Source organism: Chelonoidis abingdonii, chromosome 1, assembly GCF_003597395.2.
Source record: "Chelonoidis abingdonii isolate Lonesome George chromosome 1, CheloAbing_2.0, whole genome shotgun sequence".
Lineage (NCBI taxonomy): Eukaryota > Metazoa > Chordata > Testudines > Testudinidae > Chelonoidis > Chelonoidis abingdonii.
Window position 1 is genome coordinate 352,534,433 of NC_133769.1, and position 17,246 is coordinate 352,551,678.

A 17,246-nucleotide genomic window follows, 5' to 3' on the forward strand; every position below is an offset into this window, starting at 1 on the left:
CTACCTCTGTGTGTGTACAGTGCCTACCACAACAGGGAGAGGAAGGGTAGCTAGTGGTTAAGGCTCTGGAGTGCGGCCTGTGAGATCTGCCTTCAATTCCTGTCACCAACTGCCTGTGTGATTTTGCCCCTCTGTAAAATGGAGATTACAATCCAACAGTCACGACAGATGGGTGTGTTCAGCATCTTTCTACCCAGATCTCAGGTGAGGCCTCTCAGTGAAACCGTAATGCCAGGAACTATAGACAGCAAGTCAGGGTTATTTTGTTTTTTTATCATGAGACTGGGGGAAGAAAGAGGGGACTGTTCTCCTCTCAACATTTCAAATTTACCACTGTTGCCTAGAGTTCCTCTCTGCTGGCTTCATCCTGGTGCCGCACCAGTCTGGCTTCCACCTGCATCTCTCCACTGAAACTGCTAGTACGAAGGTCTCAGACAACCTCTTCCTGGTCAGATCCTAGGGCGATGCTCCACCTTCAACCTCCTTGACCAGTCTGCTGCGTTAGAAGCCATCGATCACTCCCTCCTGTTTGACATGTTTCAGCTAGATGATGATGACTTGTATTACTGTGTGCGCTGGAGCCTCAGTCACGGCCCAGGGCCCCGGAGTGTTAGGTGCTGTACAGAACAGAAAGAGGATCCCTGCCCCACAGCGTTTACAATCCATGTGCTTTTTGGGAGGAGTGTGGGGGGACCTGTCATCTTTTTAAACCTCTCCAAAATGAGGCACGCTCCTCTGAGGAAATGATCGGAATTTGCTTTCTGCTTATGGGTTTCAGGCTGCCATGGGCATAGCCCAGCTCATCGTTATGGCCATGGAAAAGGAAGGAATTTTGAGGGAAGACGCCATCAAAAAAATCTGGATGGTGGACTCCAAGGGACTAATTGACAAGGTAAATCTGCTTCTGTTGCACTGCTGTGCAGTGGTGCATGATAGATGCAGTGTAACAGGCACAGGGTACAATGGGGCCTGACTCATTAACCCAGAGCAAGCAGATCCAATGGGCCACAGGCAGCCCTGAAGTAAGTGGTTGCAATTCTGTTGAAGTCAACGGAGCTGCACTTGCTTATACACAGTGAGGTAGACTTTGCTTTCTTGTTTTTGACGCCCTTTCCGGAAGCTTTTGGACATTCTGGGGATAGCTCCAGCTGCAGAGTCAGGCACCATTCTGCTTTTCAGGCCCAATGGGACTTTGTAAATCTTCTCCCCAGGAGACAGAGCTTTCTTGAGATTTGGTCCAAGACACTGGAATGAACTTCCGCCCAAACTAACCTCACCACCTGCCACGCGAAGTGCAAGGTGCACATCAAAAAAGAAACCAATGCAAACCACTCCACTGCACACAATCCTCCCCCCCTCCCCCGCAAGAGGATGGGAGAACAAACCACATGTAACAGATGTTAGTCACATAGCACACAACTGGAAGGTGCGCAGATACTACAGGGATAAGTGCGGTATAGCAGAATATAGAATGGGGTGAGGCATTGAAATCTTGCAAACAAGATTTTGCAAATAATCGATCCAGACTTTTCTCACCTGCTGGAGGCTGGTTTGTTCCTTTTTCCTTGCAGGGGAGGAGTCACCTGAACCACGAGAAGGAAATGTTTGCCCAGGACCACCCCCAGCTGAGAACTCTGGAGGAGGTAGTGCAAAGAGTGAAGCCGACAGCTATTATAGGTAGAGTCATGGAAATGGGAGCTCCATTTCACTTGTCTAGTTCTTGAGGGGTTTCTTTCTTTGTTCCAGGGGCTCCTCTGTTGTCCAGTCCAACTCTCAAGGCCTCCCTGCCTGCATTTTTTTCCTTTACTTCCCAAGACACCCCATCTCTTGAGGCTATGAAGCACAAGCTCCCTCCCTCCTTCTGTTGAATAGGAATCCCTTGGGGGCCAATTAGTGCTGCCCTTAATTGGCCACAGAGAGCACTCTTGAGTTAAGCAGAGTTCTGCTGTTCCTGGAGGCTGAGCCTGTATATCCCTGGACCCCTACCAAATTCATGTCCCATTTTGGTCAATTTCACACTCATAGGATTTTAAAAGTTGTAAATTTCAAGGTTTCAGCTATTTAAATCTGAAACGTCATGGTGTTGTAATTGTAGGGGTCCTGACCCAAAAAGGAGCTGTGGGGGAATTGCAAAGGTTATTGTAGAGGGGGTTGCGGTATTGCCATCCTTACTTCTGTGCTGCTGCTGGCGGTGGCGTTGCTTTCAGAGCTGGGCAGAGCGGTGGCTGCTGACTGGTAGCCCAGCTCTGAAGGCAGAGCCATTGCCAGCAGCAGCGCAGTAGTAAGGATGGCGTGGTATGGTATTGTCTTCAGAGCTGGGCCCTCAATCAGCAGCTGCCCCTCTCTGGCTGCCCTGCTCTGAAGACAGCAGCGCAGAAGTAAGGACGGCAATACTGCAACCCTCCCTGCAACTCCCTTTTGGATCAGAACCCTCACATTTGAGAAATGCTGGTCTCCACCATCAAATCTGTATTGTATAGGGTAAAAAGCACACAAAAGACCGGATTTCACAGAGGAACACCAGATTTCATGACTGCAAATTTGGTAGGGCCCAATATATCCCCAACTGACCAGCAAGCAAGAGTCTGGTGCCAGGTCTCCTGAAGGGTAGTGCTGAGCATAGCTAGAAAGCCAACCCAGACCAACACTTGGTTTGGGCTGTTTGCTGATCCTCTGCTCGATGGAGTGGAGGGCTTTATCCTGAAGGTGGTTTTGTCACTGTAAATCTGACTTGGAGAGTGGAGACAGTGGAGGTCTCTGGAAAAGGGTGGCCTTCTCCCTCAGAGTCATACAGTTCAATTTACTGAGCACCAACAAGAGCTGAGGTTTAAGGAAACATGGGCCCAATCCATTGGAAGTCATAGAGTGAATCAGGAATTAACTGTTCACTTCTTAGGTGTAGCCGCCATCGCAGGAGCTTTCACGGAGAAGATTTTGAAGGACATGGCATCTTTCAACGACAGGCCCATCGTATTCGCCCTAAGTAACCCCACAAGTAAAGCAGAGTGCACAGCCGAGCAGTGCTATCACCTAACAGAGGTAAACGTGCGACTGTCTCTTCCAGCACAGCAGCTGAGTGGAACAGCCAAAGAGACTTAACACAGAGAGCAACCTCTCTATGTGCTACAGTGATCTGAGGGCTCTTTGGTGGGTCATGGATGAATGTAACCTCCTGGCAGAGCCCCACTGATGAACAGCTCATGCCTAGTAAAATGGCAGCCTGCAGGGCTCTTGCAGTTGATCAGCCCCACGGGGGCAACTTTCATTCATAAATTCTCAGGCCCAGTCTGCACCCCAGAATTAGGTTGACCTAGCTACCCCATTCAGAGAGCTGTGAAACATTTTGCACACTGTGCAACATAGTTAGGTTGAACTACCGACCCCCCCACACTCCCCCACACACAGAGTGGATGCAGCTAGGGTGACAGAATTCTTAACTATATTGATGGAAAACCCCCTTTGATGTAGAAAACATCTAGACTGGCACAGCAGAGACATATCCTTAGCGTTAATGGTGGTGATTTGTTGAGGGAGGCGTTCCTGATGCAGAGACCCTCCTTCCCTCCAGGGCCCAGCTACACAACTGTTGTAGCTTTCCTACTCAGATTTGAACCTTAGCGTTCATAAACTGAGAAGCTAGCATGAACCCCTCTAAGCTTAATTACCAGCTTAGATCTGATAGCCTGCCACCAACCAGGAATTCCAGTGCCTGGTACACTCTAGTCCCCCCAAAACCTTCTCTGGGGACCCCAAGACTCAGATGCCTTGAGTCTCACAACAAAGGGAAATAACCCACTTCCCTTCGCCCCTCTTTACCTCCTCCCAGGCTTCCCCTCCCTGGGTTACCCTGGAAGATTACTGTACTTAAACTCCTTGAATTACAAAACAGAGAGGACAATTCACCTTCCCCCCTCCTTCTTTTTCCCCCTCCCAGTCTTTCCCTGAGAGAGACAGTAATCCTGGCACAGAGATTCCTATCCCCTTGAGCCTCAACTAGAAAAGAAAATCCAACAAGTTTTAAAAAGAAAGCTTTATATAAAAAGAAAGAAAAAGACATAAAAATGGCTCTGTATCAAGGTGACAGTATACAGGGTCATTGGCTTAAAAGAAAACAAAATGAATAAACAGCCTTATTCAAAAAGAAATACAATTTAAAACATTCCAGCAAACTACACACATGTAAATACAAAAACAATATAAAAACCTATATTGTCTTATACCTGTACTTACAACTGGGAAACAGAAGATTAGAAAGCCTGAAGATAGAGAGATCACTCTCAGAGCCGAGAGAGCAACAGAGACACAGACAAAGGACACACACCCAAAAATTCCCTCCCTGAGCTTTGAAAAATCCGGTTTCCTGATTGGTCCTCTGGTCAGGTGTTTGGTTCCCTTTGTTAACCCTTTACAGGTGAAAGAAACATTAACCCTTAGCTATCTGTTTATGATAACAACCTTGCTGGGGTTGTAGCTTTTTATTAGGTGGAGAGGAGGGAGGCCCTGATCCTACCTCAAACTCCCTTCTCAGGCTGGTCCATCAGACCTGTGTTCCTCAGTGAGCTCCTCAAATGCATGAGGGCCCTAGCTCAGGTATTCATGGGAGGCAACATTGGGATTTGGATCAGGCAAGGGGGAAGAGAGTGGGTAAGGCACTGGACTGGAACTCAGGAGATCTGGATTCAAGTCTAGGGTCTACCTCAGCCTTTCTGGGGGGCCTTGGGTAAGTCATTTAGGCCCAGATCCTCAAAAATATTTAGACTCCTAACTTCCATTGATTTCAGTGGAGGTTAAGCCTAAATGCCTTTGAGGATCTGGGCCTAAATAGCTCTGCGCAGCTCCTTCTCCTTTGTAAAATGAGAATATTTTCCTGCATCACAGGACACTGTGTTGATAGGAGCCATGTATGTATCTAGATAAATAAGTTAGAATGAGACATCTGGTACCAGGCCAAATGGAAAGTAAATGCCACATGGCTCTTTCCCGTGGGCAAAAAACTGTATGTCAGTTTAAATAGCAGTCAGATCCTAATGGTGGTGGAGCTGTTGCTGAATGATCAATGAATTTACTATCACAGTCACTGTACTCCCAGAGCTGGGTTCTGGGATCCCCTCAAACGTAGACATTGCATCTCCAATATCTGTGTGTGTCTGTCTCTCTCAACAGGGCCGAGGCATATTTGCAAGTGGGAGTCCGTTCCCTAATGTAACCCTGGCCAGTGGACAGACCTTCTTCCCCGGCCAAGGAAATAATGCCTACGTATTCCCCGGAGTGGCGCTGGGAGTTATTGCCTGTGGGGTCCGGCATATCTCTGACGATATCTTCCTCACCACGGCAGAGGTTTCAGATCTATATTTAACTGGTGCTTTTAAAAAGTAAAAAAGCAGCTTCAATGAGGCTTGTTGATCCCCAGGAGTCTTGTTAAGTTCTTGGCTAGGAACGGGCCCAGGGCAATGTGTATCATGTGAACTTCAACCTCTCAGCAAAAGGCTACAGACTTTCCCAACACAGCAGGATGCTAGAGCTTCCATTGTGCCAACAGAAGTCCTCTGCATGAGCCAGTATTTGGTACCCTCTATGGAGGGAGCTGCGGGGGGAGAGGGGGCAGGCTAGGGGACATGTCCCCTGGAGTCCTGGGTATTTTTTCTTACAGGCAAAAATAACAAATCCAAAATAAAACAAAAATCCCCTAAAGCCTTTGATCATATTTGAAACAGCTGAATTTATGCCATAGCCTTTCCCCCGCTGCAGGAGGTGCCTGGCTCCCGTCAGTAGAGGGAAAAGCAAGCAGCCACAGTTCCCCACCACGCCAGCAGCTCTCACAAAGATATTTTTGCCACTTTGCATTTTCCTCAGCCTTTGTTGTAGGCTGTATCTTTAGAAAAATGCCTGTTTTCAGATCAGGGGTAGGCAACAATGTGGCACGTTTGGGAGGCATAGCCAACTTTTTCTCAGAAATGGACTCACTTCTTTCAAAAATGGTAGCTAGCTGTACACAGGTGTTTTGTTGTAAGGGCTGCATTTTCAAGCAGGGAGAGGGACAGCACAGTGGTTTGACCATTGCCCTGCTAAACCCAGGGTTGTGAGATCAATCCTTGAGGGGGTCATTTAGGGAAGTGGGGTAAAAATCTGTCTGGGGATTGGTCTTCCTTTGAACAGGGGGTTGGACTAGATGACTTCCTGAGATCCCTTCCAACCTTGCTATCCTATGAAGCTCAGAATGAAATGTATGCAAATTTGAATTTTGGGTGATTTTGCTTTTGATTACAAGGACTTCTCCCAGCTCTCATAGCAACTGAAGTCTCAGCTACGCACTGCCTTGTTAAAGCCTTAAGAGGGCACATGCTGTACTTGATGGAGAACATCATCTATAACCTACCTTCTCTTCATTCTAGTCTATTGCTGAAGAGGTCACAGAGGAGCATCTTGCTGAAGGGAGACTCTATCCTCCCCTGAGTACCATCAGAGAGGTGTCCTTCAAAATTGCTGTTAAAGTAAGAATTCAAGTATTCTTGTGAAGTTTTTGTTTATATATAACCTCTCGTAACGTTGGCAAGGATTTTTCTCTTGTCCTCATCTTTGATGAGATTATGACTACCAGTATAACGGCACTGGCTATATTAGACCCAGAAACATGGGCAGTGGGTGACGCTTCCCCTTGGGGAGGCTAGCCCCCTGCCTCGCCTCTTCTGGCCGAAGCCCCACCTCTTCCAGCAACAGACACACCTTCACTTGCTGCTCTCAGCCCTGCCCCCTGCTTCTGCCCCATGACTTTCCACTGGACAGAGTAGATCAGGGGTAGGCAACCTATGGCACGGATGCCAAAGGCGGCATGCGAGCTGATTTTCAGCGGCACTCACACTGCCCGGGTCCTGGCCAGCCGTCCGGGGGCTCTGCATTTTAATTTAATTTTAAATGAAGCTTCTTAAACATTTTAAAAACCTTATTTACTTTACATACAACAATAGTTTAGTTCTGTATTAAAGACATAGAAATAGACCTTCTAAAAACATTAAAATTATTACTGGCACGCAAAACCTTAAATTAGAGTGAATAAATGAAGACTCGGCACACCACTTCTGAAAGGTTGCCAACCCCTGGAGTAGATCATTCAGGTTTATCAGAGCTGATTCAGTGCCATGGGCCAATCACAATTCCGGGTAGCCCCACACTGTGTAACTCCCAGTTGACTCCCAATGTGTCTGACATTAATTCCATATTAGCCTCCGTCACACATCAGTGAAGCCTCCTTATCCATTTCAAATTACTGACATTGTAAATACTGAATCAGGATGTTGAGGTGAAGAGTCTTAGTAATGGTAAGAAAATGAATCCCATGTGGTTTAAAGCTCCATGCTCTGTTTCTTGTCCTGAGTTGTGTGGCTTTCTTGTGTGATGTGAGCAAAGCAATAGTACTCACAAACTCCTGAGTTTCATCCCAGATTTTCTAGCGGTCCTTTCTGTATTTGGGAAAATGGTTGAGACCCAAACGTTAAAAGTGGCCCATCTTCAGGTGCAGGGGCGGCTCTAGGTATTTTGCCGCCCCAAGCAGGGCAGGCAGGCCTGCCTGCCGCCCTCGCGGCGCCAGCAGAGCGCCCCCCACGGCTTGCTGCCCCAAGCACGTGCTTGGCGTGCTGGGGCCTGGAGCCGCCCCTGTTTAGGTGCATGTAGCTAGATTTTCAGAGTTGTAGATCATCCCTAACTGCACTTAGTCAGTGGGGGCTTAGAGTGATCAACACCTTGGCAAATCAGGGCCAACGTCTGCAGACTTTGGGGGCCTGATCCAGTGATGCCTGAAGTAAGTTGGAATCTTTCCATTGATTTCAGTGAGCTTATGGTCAGACTTCGGGCATCTAAACTTGGGCACCTAAATAAGTGGCCTGATTTTCAGAGGTGCTGAGCACCCAGGGCATGTTCCATCATCCTTAATAGGAGCTGCAAGTGTTCCATGAAGAGTCAAGGCCAGTGATTAAATATGGATTTATGGGTATATGTAGACACCCATGGTTGAATAACTTGGCCTTAGTCTCTATAGTACAACCCAACTTAGAGACCACTTCTGAAAATTCACCTCATGCCTCAGTTTCACCTTTTCTGACTATGGGGATGTTAATACTTAGCTGCCCCCAGAGGTGTCTTGAGAATCTGGCAGTCTGTAAAGTGCTATATACACCTGATCAGTAATAGATTTTTGAAAATGAAGCAGGAAATACCACTCACTTTCCGTGCAAAACATACAGCAGCACATCTTGCTTCACAGACTAGTGGTGCAGCCTCTAGCACAGAAGTCTTGGCTGATCTTGAACAGTTAGTCCTCTCTTCCACATTTTAGTGCAACTCAGATAATGAAATCTCCCTCCTCCTGGGTAGGTATTCCAGGGTGCAACTCGCCACCATCCAGTGCACTGTCTTTTGGGAAGTTTTGGCAATGCATGAGGGGAAAGAAATGAGTCATACAGGGGTGACTGGGAGCAAGGGGACAACGTCCCAACATGCATCTTTCTCCCTCCTGTAATGTCATCCTTATCCCATAATTTCTGCAACTTTTTTTTAAAAAAAAACCCACGAACCTACGTGGCCCTCCTTGCTCTCCACCATCTCTGACAGAAGCATGGAACCCGCACAGTTCTGCACTATTGTCGTGGAACCCACACGGTTCTGCACTATTGTCGTGAGTGTTCCAAGCACCGGACACACAATTTGCCGGTATTTGCAGAACCTCAGAAAGAACCAGATCAACAGGGAACACGATGATCTCATGGAGGGCAGATTTCATGGGATACAGTGACAACCAATGCAAGGTTGTTGGTGGCATTCACAGAGCAGCTGCAGACAGTGAAGCGCCACTTCTGGGCCCAACAAATAAGCACTAACAGGTGGGATCACATCATAAGGTAGGTTTGGGATGATGAGCAATCGCTGCAGAACTTTTCAATGTGCAAGGAGGGCCACCTTCCTGGCTCTATGTGCCAAGCTTGCCACAGCCTTCCATCGCAGGGACACCAGAATGAGAGCTTCACTGAAGTGGAAAAACCAGTGGCAACTGTCCTGTGAAAACTTCCAACGTCCGACTGCCACCAATTAATAGGAAATCATTTTGGAGTTGGAAAATCCACGGTGGGTGCCATTGTCATGCATTTATGTCCATTTTGGCTACACACATACAGCAACCTTGGCTCTCATAGGTCAGTGTATGTGAAGCTGGGGTTGGTCTTACTGTCCCCCGGTGTGGAGTGGCAGAGGTAGGGATACAGCTCCTGATGCCACGTGGAATGTTGAAGGGGTTGTGTGTAAGGAGGTGCTCTAGTGGAGTTCTCCATAGGCGGCCAAGGGAATGGCTGTTGAATCTGTAGGTCCATAAGAGGCTGCAGCATCTGTGTTTGCTGCCAGAGAAGTCCCATTATGTCCTGGTGCATCTCCCTCTCCTTTCCCTGCTGGGATTCCTGGACCTGTCTCTGTCCATTCTTTCCATGTCCATACAGCCTGCAGTATTCACCCTCCAGGCCCTCTGTTCACGGTCTGATGCAGCACTGGCTTGCCGGATCTTGCTGAACATGTCACCTTAAGTCCTCTTCTTTCTCCTCCATATCTGGCTCAGGAATCCTGTGGGTATGGAGGGGAAACACCTCAAGCTACCCCTAACACACACACACACAGGTTGTTAGAATAGTCACAACAGAAAGCAAAAATTAAGTTCAGAACTCCCTTCCCGTGTTCCCCTAAATTTTTACGAAGACATGCTTGTTGTCATTTCTGCTTTGTAGTGCTTATGCACGGCACCATTCACAGCACCAGCCATGTGAGCATGGCCCCCCAGGAGCGAGAGAAATAAGAAGGGAATTGCTTGAAGGAATGAGTATAGGGCAGTGCCATTGAATACTGACACCAATTTCCACAGGTGGTGGTGATCTTAGCTGATATCTCACTCCTGAGGGTAACAAACGCATGGACAGCCCAGCTGCTGTTGGTGTCCTGAAGTTGCCTGGGCCTGTATGCCGCTAGCCTGTTGACTGCAATGGTGCTTCCTGAAGTCATCACCAACTGGCATGGGAAAATGTTCTGCTGGGGAGGAGGACCTAAGGCTGCCATCCCTAGAAACCTTTGGGAGAGGATTGCAGGGTACCAACATGAAAGTTTCATTGAGATCTCTCAGGCGGATTCAAGGGGCATCCCTGTGTACATGAACAAACCTCTCCACAAATCCCCACACCCCCGCCTAACTTACAGGGGAATGAAGAGCAGCTAACAACTCTACCTCTCCTTGTTGTGCCACTACCTCTTCTAGGACGAGTAAACTAATGAAAAGTCAATAGCTGTGGCCTGTTACATTGGGGGACATCATGGTACTGGGAAATACATTTACACTCTTACCCAAAGTTCCTTCCGCTGCATTGGGCTCACTGGTGGTCAACTGCTGGCACTGACTTGACTGTGGTGGAGTCTCAAACAAGTCCTGGCTTGAAGCATAGCTGGAATCCCGGTTGCATGTCCCCTAGTCTCCTTCACTCCTCCTCCTTGCTGTGCATGCCATGAGTCTGTGGTCTTAGGCTCCTCAGAGGTATCCATGGGCTGCTGGTTGGGTTTTCACCAAATACGGCATGTAGCTCTTTGAAAAAGCAGCTTGTCTGCGGCTCGGCATTGGATCGATTGTTGGCCTCCCTGGGCTTCTGATAGGCCTGCCGCATTTCCTTCGCTTTTTCACAGCTCTGCTGCTGATCCCTGTCACACCCCTTCTCTGGAGTCCTCTGTGTAAGCTGCTCGTAGCTGTCCACATTTCTATGGCTTGTCCATAGTTATGCCCGCACAGGCTCTTCTCCCCACAGGCTCAGGAGAGCCAAGATCTCCCATCTACTTCAGACCAGAGCGAGTCTGGAGCATGTAGCCCGCCTGGTCACTCAGGCAGTTTCACACAACAGTGGAGAGCTGCTAGGTGTGCTTGCTAAACTGGACAATCAGAAAATGGCATTTCAAAAATTTGCAGGGTTGTATGGAGGAGGGGGGGGGGGGGAGAGAGGGGCCTTCCAGTCTCTGTGACCTCTGGGCAGTGGAGTTCACAACTGTAACCAGAGCATTCAGTGTCAGACATTGTGGGACAGCTGCTGGAGGACTGCTAGAGCCGATATAGATAATGCAGTGTCTACACTTGCACTGTGTCAACCTCAGTACATCAACCCTGGCTCAACACCACTCAGGGAGATGGGGTTACCATCGGTGTGAGACAAATTAAAGTGTAGATACAGGCACAACTAGATCAACGCAGGGTGGCTTACGTCAACCAAACTTCATAGTGTAGACCAGGTCTTGGGGAGAAATAGCATTAAGGATTGAGCTATTCATTATTGTTTTGTTTTTTTTTCATTGCAGATTGTTGACTATGCCTACAAACATAATCTGGCTTCCTGGTACCCAGAACCAGAAGACAAGGAAGCCTTTGTCAAAGCCCTCATGTATAGCACTGACTATGAGTCGTTTGCTATCGATAACTACAGGTGGCCACAAGCAGCTATGCACATTCAAGATGTATAATTCTTTTAAAACTCTGATCCTTAATATTCCCTGGTTGTTACCATCATTGCCAATCTTCAGGCTTGCAAAATTGTATTGTATCTAGAAACAAGCACTTTCTTCCTTGCAGCTGCCTTTTTACTTTGTAAGTACCTGACTAGGGAAAAGGCCAGAGCCAACGTGTGCAGTGACAGAGACATATATGTCTAAAGGCTTACCCCAGGAAGTCCTGCACCACAGTTTCCACCTTCCTGCAAAGCACTCCTGTGACCTTGCACAAACAGTATTCTCGTCTAAACAAATTGTCTCACTTCTGTATCAAAAGAATGAATTGTAAGCTAGCAAATCACACAGGAAACATAGCTCCCAAGGAACTGGCTTGGGTCCTCTCTTCTACAAAGCGATGGTGGTAGAGGCCAAAACTGTCACTGACGTTTCATTTCTTTGATACACAGACTGCCACAGTGATTTTTTTAGTAAGCAAAAAGAATTGCAATCAAAGGCATTGCGGCATCACTACTGTTTTGGCGCTCTAGTCTCCTTTCAGTGACACTAGCAGAAATCAGAAGTCACTGCACTGGAGCCAATGGAGTTTGCTGTAAATTTAGGAAGACCTTTCAAAAATCTTCCACGTTGAGTGTCTAATATCCTGGGACCAACATGGCTAAAACAACACTACATATGTCCTTTAACAATTAGTTTAAATGTATTAGTAAGGAGTATCCTTTCCCTATTGATTCCTCTAAAAGAGAATAATATCAGCCCAACCTGAAGATGTTTTTAAAGAGACGATAATTTGAAGTTCCAAGTTTGTCCTTTGCAGTGTTGTTGTAGCCATGTTGGTCCACGCATATTGGCACGCCAAGGTGCATAAGGTAATATATTGTATTGGACCAACTTCTATGGTGAAAGAGACAAGCTTTTGAGCTACACAGAACTCTTCTTCAGGCCTGGAAAAGGTACTCAAGAGTGTCACAGCTAAATACAAGATGGGGCATATGGTTGGTTTCATGGTGCATTTGTCCAGAAATTCTTCCTCATTTTTTGTCCTATGACTGAGAGCTGTTAATGGGACCACTTCACCTTGAATGGTCTCTTAAAACGTGTTAACTACTTACGTTAAACAATCTGTTCCACCTTGTGTTTAGCTGTGACAGTCTGCTGTCCCACACCTGAAGAACGGCTCTATGTACCTCCCAAAAGCTTGTCTTTTTCACCAGCAGACATTGGTCCAATAATATATTACATCACCGACCTTGTGTAAGTTTGTTCTGTTTATTTAAAGCCTTAGTCTATTGGTTCATATCATCAAATGTCTGTAACCTATATAACTACAATCAAGATCCTACACTCCGAAGATTTAAGAGTATTTGATTTTCCTTACCTGGCTCCAATATGGCCAAGAAAGGTCTCAGGGAATAGTAATAGAGTTTTTTTTTACTTAACATAAAACAGCACCCAAAACATCATAACCAATAAATCAAGTTTATGTTTCTGCTACTGGGTTAAATACAGGCTTTAACCATACAAGTCTTGCCTCATCAAATCTGACTGCCAATGCAAAGGGATGGACATCTGTTTATTTTCAGACTAGCACACAAAAAAGGAAAACAGAATCTGATCTATTTTAAAATGTTATTAATTGATGCATGAACAAAAAGTCTTAGCTTAGCAGGCTCATCACATAATGAAATTCAGCATGATCGTATCAAAAGTCAGCAATGCAGACATGTGCAACACTGATGAACCAGTTAGATCACATCTGATGCATCCCCATTGATATAACAGCAGTCAAATAGTTTTCTCTGAACTGCTGCAACTAGTTCAGCAATGTAAATGTTTGTTTCCTGATTAGCTGAGACCTCTAACTTCTTTTCCCAATTAAAATCTCAGTTAAAATGAAAACTGGCAACATATCTGACATGTAAAGCCAAAACTGAGAGCTTTCTAGTTGCTTTAAGGTCCCAGTCACGCAAGGCTTTACATACAGACTTAACTTGACACACTGAGTAGTCCCACTCGCATCAATGGGATCAATTAGTCACAGTGGGTAGTAAGTATGTGTGTAAGTCTTTGCAGGATCAGGGCCTAAGCCATTCGAACTGTCTGACTCTACATTGAGGCCACTGACTTCACATTTCAGCAAGCAGTGAGATTTACTGTGCTTCTCAGGGTCTAACCTTAGGTTCTCCTCAGTCAGTATTTGGCTCAATAAAAGCGTTATTTTCAGCTCCAATGACGTAGAAATGGGCATGCGCCAGAATCCGAAATGATCACCCCCAAATTTTGGAGGAAAACATTCAGCATCCCACCTGGACGGAGGGTGGAGGTTGTATCCATCTCTAAACAAGAGTCGGTATCTGAACTGAAATCACTAATGATTTTTCTCCCTTACTTCGAGCTATTTGCATACCTTGCATGAGTGCCTACAATCTGTGAGGAACATTCTGAACACCGCAGGTGGCATGCTCCCACCCTACTCTGCTCATGAGCTAACATAAACCACATTTTGAATTCAGTCAGTGACTAAAGTAGCAGGAGAAGAAAGCACTCCCAAAACACTGCACACTTCCAGCCCAAAACACCTTCTGGAGTTTGTCATTGTCTGTATTCTCCCCTCCAGTCATCAGGTGCTATAATGACGGGTTAATCTCAATATTATTCTGCTTTTCCATGTACAGGTCCAATGGAACTCTTTCATGGTTACTTTGTCCATAAACCCATGTTAAACTGCCTCAGTAATTCTTAGCATTACTTTATGAAGACCTCAGACAAGCTGAATGTGCTGGCCATTTTATTAGAGAGCATTAAACAGCTCCTGTAAGTGATTATACATGCAGTGCTTTTGTAATGCAGTGACAGGTTTCTGTACTGTGTATGTTTCATTTGTATAATCAATTAAAGCTTACTTAAAAAGTGCAACACCATCCCTTCTTTTAAAAACCGTGTATGCAAATGGTTTCTGAAGAGTATTTTAAATTCACTGCATGCGCCGTACTATACATGTGTCAGTGAGAGCCAGGCATGCAGACTACACCTGAAAATGGAAGCCAATATGGTGTTGCCTACCCTCTTGGGCACCACTCCAGCAAAGCAGGTGAGGGTTCCCATTAATGTCAATGGGACTGCTCATGTGTTCAGGTTCTTTGCTTAGTCAGGACTGAACCTGTGCATTAGGGGCATTGTGCTGTTGGAGCACCCATCTTTCAGACAGCAAGCCATGAGCCTCATAACATCTCACTGTATAGAGAAATAAATTCCAAAACAGAACACGCCAGCCACTTCTTCACCTATGGAGTGCATGAGAGAAACACGTGACAGATGGGTAGTCACAGAGGTTAATGCACTACTGCATAGTGCTCAGTGATGAGCACGGGCTAAGGACCTGTCTAGAACAGAACAATTGGGACCATTATGTATCCCATGGCACCTTAAGGATGTTAGTCCTGCAGCCCTGCCCACCTACATGCATCACTACAGCTTCAACTGGATAGGATACTCTTCAGTGCTTGTCTCAGCCTGCTGTGCAGCACTGCTATTCGCTGTCCAATAGCCCCTGCAGCCCCAAAGGAGGCTTGCATTGGGTCTCTCTTATTTACCTCACCAGGCCATTGGCGGCCTTAGCTAACTGATTGCACAGATTGCTAAAGTGAGTTAGTTGAGGTAGGGACAGTGTCTTCCCTAAGCATTTCTGCAGCATCTAGTACAATGAGGGCTTGTGTAAGACTGCTGGGAACCAGCGCAGTATAACTATTTAACAATAATACAGTTCCAGTGTACAGAAACAATCTCTGTCCCTGCTCAGGTTCGGGGACCGTCTGTTCAGACAGTAGAATGGCGTAGCTGGTGATGTACTTCGGGGGGAGGGCCTACAGCTGTTAGTAACAGACCAGTTATTGCTCTCTATCAAAGGTGAGTTTTGGGAAGGGGAAGAGGATCTAGAAGGCCCCCAATGCTATAGCCCTTGCAAAACGCCTGATGAGCTCAATGAGCTTTGCAGGAATACTGCAGGATCAGGCTTTAAATCTCCAGGGCTTTAGTAATAGTGAGAGAGAGCACTGCTGCGCTCTGGAGTGCGAGTCAGGGCAGGCATCTGACTGTTTGGACAATTTGTATTCTTTTGGGTTCTGTAGCAAATTGGCAGTATTGGTTGATCTCTCACCTAATTAGCACATTTCTCTCCTTGCCTCCACGGCTGTGATCCAGCTCTTGGCCAGTCTCCACTAATGCACAGCATCTCAGCCTTTAAACACGTCCGATTCCAATTCAGCAGTTCCAGCTGGACAAGTGCCTGAAGAGCAGAGGACTCAGTTGCAGCGCTTGCATTCAAAATGAGGCTCAGGAGCTTAGGATTTTCTAAAAAGCCTGCAAGAGCTAGTATTTCAGCAGAGTGCCCACGGGCTCCTCACACCCAAGCACCACACTGTAGCACATCAAAGGGGTGAAGGAGTTCATCTGGAAATGCTTATTCCACTTAATACCCCCACTATTTGTGGGACAGCAGGCAGGATCTGTAACAGAACTTCCTTTCAGAATGCTTCTTGTATCAGACCCCACAGCAGAGATTAATGTTTACCGGCATCAACAGTCAATGATTAGGTGAACTGAATGGCTTGAAGAGCACCAGTCTATGTGAAGCCCTGGAGAGTGAGGTTGCGGACAACCAAACAGACGACGCCATGGACAGTGGGAGTGCAAGCTGCCTTACCTTCAAGGCCTTCCCTCGGATCAGGAAGTACAACCACTTGGTGTGAGATCAAGTCAGTCTACATGCTAATTCAGTTCTTCATCTTCGTTGAGATTGCTAAGAAGGGTGTTAAATAGTGGTAGCTGTCCCCTAGATACTGGACCAAGAACACCAACTCCTTTCCTACAGGGCACTAAATGGTGATCAGAGGAGTAGCAATTGCTGATCACTCAATGACAACTTGACAGGGTAAAGATTTCCTGCTCCCCCTGCTGTCTTCTTTCTGCCCTTCCAGATCTTACCATCAGTTCAGCTAACCTACAGATCTGGTACCAAAGCAAGGAAATTACTCCTTTGGAATTTTGTTTAATTCAACATAATTCTCATAAAAACCTAAGTCCGAAAGCAACAATCTTTAGAGCAATTTTCATTGAGCTGTGAGACATAGCTCACCGCATTCGGGGGGGAAAAAATCCCCACGAAGAAAACAAAAATAGGGTGAAAACTTGCTTCAAACCATTAACCGGGATCCTGGAACGTATCTAGACTCTGACCACACATGAGATTCCCCACAGTTGGTCGTGCGCCTCTTACACTGGAAACAGCGTCGATATCTCTCGCACTGATCAAGTAGCATGAGCTTGTCCCCGGCACTAAAGGTAAAGAGAAATGTGTTAAATGTTATTGTCTAAGGGAAAACAGAGAAATAAACTGCACCAATTCAGCCTCATCCCACTGCAGTCAATGGGAATTATACCTGCTAATGCCAGAGTTACACCTGACTCTGTGGCTGGGTCACGGATCAGGCAGAGCCCTCCTGTACAATACAGTTGGATCGTAAAGTTTGCAGCTATCCATATTGGGGCTGAGAAAGGCAGGATCTGGGCCCTTCAACGGAAGTAAGCCAGTGCAGAAGGCATCAATGCAGTACACAGCTGACTGCTGCCAGTCTGGTTGCTTGGGAGGTGGCATGAGAGAAAGGCCAGACTAAGCTGGACTTTGGAGCCCATCTGTTGGTAAATCTAAAGAGCCCTTTAGATGCAATCGACCTCTGGCT

The 17,246-nt window shown here is 46.5% G+C and overlaps 2 protein-coding genes across 7 annotated transcripts in view; one reads left to right on the top strand and one right to left on the bottom strand.

Moving 5' to 3' along the window:
* The window catches only part of ME3 (malic enzyme 3), a 190,630-nt gene extending 176,206 nt beyond the window's left edge, over positions 1-14,424 (top strand). For both annotated transcript variants that reach the window (XM_032764031.2, XM_032764030.2), the window contains exons 9-14: positions 779-892; positions 1,572-1,677; positions 2,897-3,039; positions 5,164-5,337; positions 6,393-6,491; positions 11,362-14,424. In XM_032764031.2, coding sequence (XP_032619922.1) covers positions 779-892; positions 1,572-1,677; positions 2,897-3,039; positions 5,164-5,337; positions 6,393-6,491; positions 11,362-11,523 — 798 coding nt within the window. In that variant the 3' untranslated portion in view covers positions 11,524-14,424. The remainder of the gene's footprint in view (positions 1-778; positions 893-1,571; positions 1,678-2,896; positions 3,040-5,163; positions 5,338-6,392; positions 6,492-11,361) is intronic.
* An 87-nt stretch (positions 14,425-14,511) lies between these two features.
* The window catches only part of CCDC81 (coiled-coil domain containing 81), a 28,668-nt gene continuing 25,933 nt past the window's right edge, over positions 14,512-17,246 (bottom strand). For all 5 annotated transcript variants that reach the window (XM_032764041.2, XM_032764040.2, XM_032764039.2 and 2 more), the window contains one exon: positions 14,512-16,842. In XM_032764041.2, coding sequence (XP_032619932.1) covers positions 16,701-16,842 — 142 coding nt within the window. In that variant the 3' untranslated portion in view covers positions 14,512-16,700. The remainder of the gene's footprint in view (positions 16,843-17,246) is intronic.